Source organism: Grus americana, assembly GCF_028858705.1.
Source record: "Grus americana isolate bGruAme1 chromosome 27 unlocalized genomic scaffold, bGruAme1.mat SUPER_27_unloc_3, whole genome shotgun sequence".
In the NCBI taxonomy this organism is placed as follows: Eukaryota; Metazoa; Chordata; class Aves; order Gruiformes; family Gruidae; genus Grus; species Grus americana.
This window is the reverse complement of record NW_026561298.1, coordinates 69,040-77,094: the sequence shown is the minus strand read 5'-3', so window position 1 is coordinate 77,094 and position 8,055 is coordinate 69,040. Positions and strand designations below refer to the sequence as shown.

The 8,055-nt window shown below is 51.4% G+C and overlaps 1 protein-coding gene across 1 annotated transcript; it reads right to left on the bottom strand.

Annotated features, from left to right (window-relative positions):
• Positions 1-6,478: 6,478 nt before the first annotated feature.
• Positions 6,479-7,468, bottom strand: LOC129200093 (olfactory receptor 1013-like). Its single transcript, XM_054811347.1, has one exon. The coding sequence runs from the start codon at positions 7,466-7,468 to the stop codon at positions 6,479-6,481; it is 990 nt and encodes a 329-aa protein (XP_054667322.1).
• Positions 7,469-8,055: the final 587 nt, after the last annotated feature.

The window sequence follows — 8,055 nt, the reverse complement described above, 5'->3', positions numbered from 1 at the left end:
GGGGGTTTCAGGTGAGCAAATAGGCCAGTGGTGACAAACAGGGAGACGACAGCCAGGTGAGGGAGGCACATGGAAAAGGCTTTGTGCCTTCCCTGCTCAGAGGGGATCCTCAGCACAGCCCTGAAGATCTGCACATAGGACACCACAATGAAAACAAAACAGCCAAAACCGAAAAAACAGCTTAAAATAAGAATCCCAGCTTCCCTGAGGTAGGTGTCCGAGCAGGAGAGCTTGAGGATCTGGGGGATTTCACAGAAGAATTGGTCTACAGCATTACCCTGGCAGAGTGGTATAGAAAATGTATTGGCCGTGTGCAGCACAGCATCGAGAAACCCACTGCCCCAGGCAGCTGCTGCCATGTGGACACAAGCTCTGCTGCCCAGGAGGGTCCCGTAGTGCAGGGGTTGGCAGATGGCAACGTAGCGGTCATAGGCCATGACAGTGAGAAGGGCGTACTCAGCTCCAAGCAGGAAGACAATCAGAAAGACCTGAGCAGCACAGCCTGCATAGGAGATGGTCCTGATGTCCAATAGGGAATTGGCCATGGCTTTGGGCACTGTGGTGGAGATGGTGCCCAGGTCGAGGAGGGAGAGGTTGAGGAGGAAGAAGTACATGGGGGTGTGGAGGTGGTGGTCGCAGGCTATGGCAGTGATGATGAGGCCATTGGCCAGGAGAGCAGCCAGGTAGATGCCCAGGAAGAGCCAGAAGTGCAAGAGCTGCAGCTCCCGTGTGTCTGCGAATGCCAGGAGGAGGAACTCAGTGATGGAGCTGCCATTGGACATTTGTGGTTCCTTGGCATGGGGGCTGGTTGAACAAAATGAAAGGACAGGGAACAATTAGGACATCTTCCTCTGAGCAAAGCCACTCCATTTCTCATATAAACACCCCCCAATTGAAATGCATTTCCCTTCTCTGGTTTGTGCTGGCTGAGTGTGTTGTGAGGAGCTGAGGAGTCAGCTGTGCTCAGCTGCAGTGGGTACGTGGAGCTGGTTTGTGACACCTCCAATATTCACAACCGAAGTTAGATGTAATCCACTCCCACAGCAAGGGGAATGTGACAGGACAGGCAAAAAGGCTCAGCTCTTTGTAGCTTAGTGCAGAGTCAGGAGAGATGCAGTGTCCTTTAGACTGTTACCCAGCTGCCCTGCACTTTTCCTTGTGATGCCTTGAAGATGACCTCACACACAAATGACACTTTAAAAAAACCCCAAAACTAGACTGTGATGAGAGATGGGGAGTCCTGGTTCAAAGAGCAGATCTGCAAACGGTTCTTTTTTCCCAGCATAAAGGTGGAGTTGTGATTGAGAGAGAAGGACACAGCCCCTCTCAGAGGGAAGCAAAGGCCTTTGAGAGGAGAGAACTGACCTCCAAGGGAAAGCTCAGCACTCCCTGGGATCCTACAGCACAGCCGTGCTCTTCTGGGGCAGCTCCCAAGCCCGGCAGCACAGGCAAAGCAGACAGTCCGATGTCCTGAAGATGGGATGTCCTAAAGGCAGAGTCAGCTCATGGCTCAGCAGACAACGCCCAGCAGACATCTAGAGTGAGGGACCACAAGAGAGCAGCCTGAAGGCAGCCTAGCCCAGGGCTTGGCTGCAGTTTCCTCCCACTCCCTGCCCATGTCTCTGCTGCCTGGAGCTGTCCCTGCCAGGAGCTGGTGCTCTGCCCACACCTCTCCTCCCTGTCCCTGCTCACAGAGCCCATCCCACCCTCTGTGTGCTCAGCTCTGCCCTGCAGACCCCTCCTGGCACCAGGGCACTGCCCAAGGGGATCTCCATGCTCCTTGAAAAATGCCCTGGGAAATGTCCCAGGGGTGATCTGGAGCTGTGAACAGCCCTGACCACACAGCACCCTCTCAAGAGCAGAAGGACCCTGCCCTGCCCTTCCAGGGGGTCGCTCCTTCCACCCACAGCTTCTCCCTGCAGTGCCCTGGGGAGCTCCCCGGGCAGGCTGAGAGTTGACACTGGAAGGCAGAAGATTCCCCTGGTGTGCAGAGACCATCCTCTGAAGTACAACCCTGGGCACCTCCAGCTGAAAACTGTGGCTACACAGCTATTCAAAATTGCCTAAAAAAGCCCCCTCCTTACAGATCCCAGGAGCTGTGAGCTGTGCCAGCTTGAGGAGATGCCTCCAGGAACTACAGCTGCATTGCCCTGAACCCAGAGACTTACCGTGTCAAGGGCTGCAAAGCTTTCTCTTCTTTTCAGCTCTCAGTCAGCCTCCCAGTCATGACCGTCTTTAAGCTCTTCATCTGCCTTGCTCATCTCCCTGAGATACCCCGGCATTGCCCTCAGCCATGCTGTGCTCTGCAGAGGAGCTGCTCCTGGCCAGAGATGTCTCTCTGCAGCACAGCCCACTTGCCATGAGCTCCCTTTGTCCCAGGAGAGCAGCAGCAGAGGACCAGCCCAAGGCGGCATGTTAATGACCCCTCTGGTGGGTTTGGGGATGAGTCCATGAAGCTCAGGCCCTGAGAGGAAGCTGATGAAACCTCTCCAGAAGTCACAGTCCGATGCAAACTCCACAGTTTCTTGGAGCATTAATGGGTCCCCCTGAGGGCCATCCCTGACAAAGCAACTCTGGGGCTGGTTAGAGCAGGCAAGTGGAGGCAGTGATGACAGGTAGGCAAAGGCAATGGCAAGGTGGCTCTGATGCTGAGTAATCCTGGGTGTGTTTCTCAGGGTTCCCTTGACTGAATCTCCATTTGGTCATCTGGTAATTAATGCCTATTGCAGATAGCTGACCGTGATGGTCAAATCTTTCCCAAGATAAGAGCATGAGGAGTTTCAGGGCTCTATAGACCCAGGAAGGAATTATCATGAACACAATCTCCAAAACAGCACACAAGATTACAAACCCAGCATTTACTTGTCTCTGATTTTATTGGTAATAAATTAAATTAATTTTCCCAAGTTGAGCCTGCTTTGACTGTGAAGATAATTGTTTAATGATCTCTCCCTGTTCGTATCTCAACCCATGAGCCTTTTGTTATATTTTCTCTCCCCTGTCCAGGTGAGGAGGGGGAGTGACAGAGTGGCTTTGGTGGGCACCTGGCGTCCAGCCAGGGTCAACCCTCCACAGTGGAGAAAGGGTAAATGAGGGTTGGGTGTTTGTATGGTAGGCTATGTTATGGGAAAATATATACGTATATAGACACTCAAACAATAAGGATGTCTCCAGAAGCTAGTCTCAGGTCCTCCAGCTATCTGGGCGTTGGCTCCAGGATCTCCTCGTCCCCCCCAGCTCCCCCATGCACAGACAAACAGACACATGTGCAAATGGCTCTCTCCAGCACAGAATCACAGAACCATTGAGGCTGGAAGGCAGCCACCTTCCACCTTCTCTCTGCTTCCTCTTCATGCTTGGTTTCTGGCAGGAGCTCTGTTCTCATCCATGCCAGCCTCCTGCCACCCTTTCTTGAATTCCTGCATGTCCGGGTGGACCGTTCTGGAGATTGAAGAGGAGATTGTTAACCATCAGACAGCTCCCTGCACCCTTTTTCTCTTCAGGGCCATATCCCAGGGGATTCTTCCAAGCGGGGCACCCAGCAGGTCAAAACCTTCTGTCCCGCTGTCCTGACGTCCTGCTCCTTGCTTTTTGGTCTCCTCTCAGAATCCTCCACTTCAGTCCTTCCTGCCTATGTTTCTGTGTTTCCTCCCTCAAAGGCTAGATCACACACAGAAGCTCCAGGATTTAAAAAGAAATTAAAGGGTCAGAAGTGCAAGCCAGGCCAACAATATCTATTTTCCAACGTTCAAACCACACTGAACACGTCAAGCAGCAGTCATACACTGAGATCTAAGACATCCTAGATTGGTCGAGGGTACATCATATAAAGGATGTTGAGGGATTTGTATTGGGTTAATGTGGCAAGGTATGGGTAGTGGGGAGGGTGGTGTGCAGGGGTGGCTTCTGTGAGAAGATGCCAGAAGCTGCCCCATCATGTGAGGCAGAGCCAGTTCCAGCCAGCTCTAAGATGGACCCACCACAGTGATGGTGATAGCACCTCTGCAGTAACATAGTTAAGATGGGGAAACAACTGCTGCACAACAGCAGCTGGAAGAGAGGGGTGAGACTATATGAGAGAAAAACCTCTGCAGACACCAAGGTCAGTGAAGAAGGAGGGGGAGGAGGTGCTCGAGGTGCCGGAGCAGTGATTCCCTTGCAGCCCATGGTGAAGACCATGATGATGCAGGTTGTCCCGCTGCCACCCATGGAGGACCACAGTGGAGCAGATATCCGCCCTGCAGCCCCTGGAGCACCCCGCACCGTGGGAAGGACCCATGTTGGAGAAGTTCATGAAGGACTATCTCCTGTGGGAAGAGGAGTGTGAGGAGGAAGGAGTGACAGAGGCAACATGTGATGAACTGACCGTGACCTCCATTTCCCTAACCCCTGTGCTGCTGCGGAGGAAAAGGCAGAGAAAATTGGGAGTGAATTTGAGCCCAGGAATAAGGGAGGTTTCTGGAGAAGGTGTCTAAAGATTTGATTTTATTTCTCATTACCCCATTCTGATTTGATTGGCAAAAAGTTAAATTAATCTCCCTGAGTTAAGTCTGTTTTGCCCATGACGGTAATTGGTGAGTGATCTCCCTGTCCTCATCCTGACCCACAAGCTTTTTGGTGTGTTTTCTCCCTCTGCCCTGTTGAGGAGGGGGAGTGGTAGAGCAGCTTGGTGGGCACCTGGTGGGTAGCCACAGTCCAACCACCACAGATGGATAGAGGCTTTCAGGAGACATGGGCTGGGAGGATCCAGAGTGAAGTTTCTTCAAAGTAAAGAGGCTACTTGGATGTATGGAGCTCCTCAGTGGGGAAGGGGACAAGCTGGGTCAGCCCTTGTGCATGAGGGTTGAAGGAGAGGCCAGTAAGGGTGGCATCATAAATGGATAGGATGGGATGGGATAGGATAGGATAGGATAGGATAGGATGGGATAGGATGGGATAGGATAGGATAGGATAGGATAGGATAGGATGGGATGGGATGGGATAGGATAGGATAGGATAGGATAGGATAGGATAGGATAGGATAGTTCAGTTTGGAAGCACCTACAATGATCATCTAGTCCAACTGCCTGACCACTTCAGGGCTGACCAAAAATGAAAGCCTATTAGGAAGGGTATTGTCCAAATGCCTCTTCAACACTGACAGGCTTGGGGCATTGACCACCTTTCAAGGAAGCCTGTTCCAGTGTTTGACCACCCTCTCTCTAAAGAAATGCTTCCTAATGTCTAGTCTAAACCTCCTCTGATGCAGCTTCGAACCATTCCAGGCATCCTGGCACCGGATCACAGGGATCGGCACCTCCCTCTCCATGTCCCCTCCTCAGGAAGCTGTAGAGAGCAATCAGGTCACCCCTCAGCCTTCTTTTCTCCAAACTAGACAATCCCAGAGACCTTAGCTGCTCCTCAGAGGACATGGCATCCAGCCCTGTCACCAGCTGTGTTGTCTTACTTTGGAAACATCCAAGGACCTTCACATCCTTCTTAAATTATAGCACCCAGAATTTCACATAGGAAAGAGGAAGAAGGAAGAAGGAAAAACCCACCCAAAAACCCCAACCCCAAAGTAATAAGTGATGCCAAAGCAATCACTCCCCAGCTTCCACAAGTACACTGGTGCCCAGCCAGTCCCCAAGCAATGGCTATCCACTGAAAAAAGCCCTCCCCTCCATTTTTGTTGCTGAGCATGATGCTATATGACGTGGAAGATCTGGTAAGTTTGGATCAGCTGTCCTTGCTGTGTCCCCTCCCAATTTCTTGTGCACTCTCAACCTGCTCACTCTAAGGGCAATGTGAGAAACAGAGACGGTCTCGATGCTGTGCAGACACTGCTCAGCAATAGCTACACATCTGGTGTGTTATCAACACGGTTTTGGTCCCCAGTCCAAAGCACAGCACCTTACAGGCTGCCATGAAGAGAATGAGCTCCCCCCCAGCCCAGTACAATGGGTCACAGCTTTCTAGTGGGGAAGGAGGGCTGAGGTGGGAAGCCTGATCCTCCAAGGATGAAGAGACTGGGGCAAGGGAACGGCTGTCACGGTCTCTGTCCAAGATGTAGGGTGAAGACAGAAGAGAAGCTTGAGCTGGAGCCAGAAGGGAAAAGCTGGAGCAGGGACTTGCTCACTTCTGCCAGGAACAGGGGAGGGAAAGGTGTGTGTGTGTGTGGAGATCCAGGCTATGACCTTGTTTCAGCCCTCAGACAGAGGAACTGCTCCCCTCGCTCCAGCCTCTCCACCTCCCCTTGCAGCAGGATAAGCAAAGGCTTCTTATTCAATCCTGATATTTCAACAGTTCCCCACATAAGACCACCAAGGTGTTTATTTTCAAGGAAAAAGCAAACCCATGACATTTTCAACATTTTTTTTTTTAAACAATGATATTTCTCTCCAAGGACCTTTTGCTTTCTTCCCTTTGCCACTTCACAAGAGGACTCAGTGGCATGTGCTTTGGAAGAGCCAGCTGGTATCCAGAGCTTCCAAAGGAGCTAGAAGCATCTTTTGCCTGTGTCACCAAGGGAGCATGAGCTCTGGGTGCAGGCCAGGGCTTTCCTGAGCACTTTCCTGATGGCCTCCTTGACCTCCCTGTTCCGCAGGCTGTAGATGAGGGGATTGACCAGGGGCGTCAGGATGGTGTAGAAAAAGGAGAACACTTTGTTGAGCTGCCTCAGTGGGGCTCTTCTAGGCAGCATGTAGACAACAAAGAGGGTGCCATAGAAAATGATAACAAGAGTGAGGTGAGAGGAGCAGGTAGAGAAGGCCTTCTGTCTGCCCGTGCTGGACGGGATCCTCAGGATGGCAGCTATGATGCACATGTAGGAGGCCAGTGTAAAAAGGAAGGGAAAAACTACATCCAAGATACCAAATATGAAAGAAACAATTGTGACTGCTTTGGTGTTACTGCAGGCAAGCTCCAGCAATGGGGTAAAATCACAGAAGAAGTGGTCAATCGCCTTGGGGCCACAGAACTGCAACTGGGATAAGAACACTGTGACTACCACCAGCAGCAGTGAACCCCCTAGCCAAGATGCAGCTGCCAGGTGTAAAGAGACCTTCCAGGTCATGAGGCTGGCGTAGAGCAGAGGCTGGCATATGGCCAAGTACCGATCGTAGGACATGGCCGCCAGAAGGTAACACTCAGTAGTTGCAAGGGAAGCAAAGAAGTAGAACTGAGCCATGCAGCCGTGAGCAGAGATGCTGCTCTCCCCAGACAAGAAGCTGGCCAGCAACCGTGGCAGGATGGTGGAGCTGTAGCAGGTCTCCAAGGAGGACAGATTGCCCAGGAAGAAGTACATGGGGGTGTGCAGATGCCGGTCTGCCACCACCAGCACAACAATGAGGATGTTCCCAATCATGGTGACTGAGTAGATCATAAGCAAGAGGAGAAAGAGCAGGTACTGGAGCGTGGGGACATCACGTATTCCCAGCAGCACAAAATCCATGGATGCTGTCCCATTGTCCCTTTCCCCTTCGGCCATGCAATGTTGTTTGTCTTTTATTTTCTCAGTTGTCACAAAGAGGGGCTACGAGAAAGAAACACATTTCAGCGTTTACCTTCCACATTTTTTTGTGTAGGACATTTTTCTGTTCACACTAGCTTTATGTATGTCATGCCTAGTGAAAGCATAAAATAAATGTTCTTCCTGATGGGTAAAGAACACTCATCCCACAGAGCCACTGCAGACTCTGGAGGTGAGCTGCACAATGGAAGTTCTTCTTTCTCACTACAGAATAAATCCATGAAGTGCATTTGCTCACAGAGAAACAAACAACGTTCATATGCCGCTGGGTGTGCCCTGGAAAACATGTTATAGTTGTTGAGGATCGACATCCTTCTGCTCTCAGGAAAGAGAAAGTGTGCCAGAGAAAAGGAACCCCTCTCTCCAAAAAAGCCCACTGTGTGAAACGTCACGCCAGACACCACCCTTCCTCCAAAGCAAGGGATGGGCACATCGCAGGGTGAGTGGCCACAGCTCTTTGAAGCACTCACATGAGGAGGAAGGGATTCCCGCCCCACTCCTTCCCATCCACCCAACAGGCCAATTTCTTCCAATTGAGAAAGGGC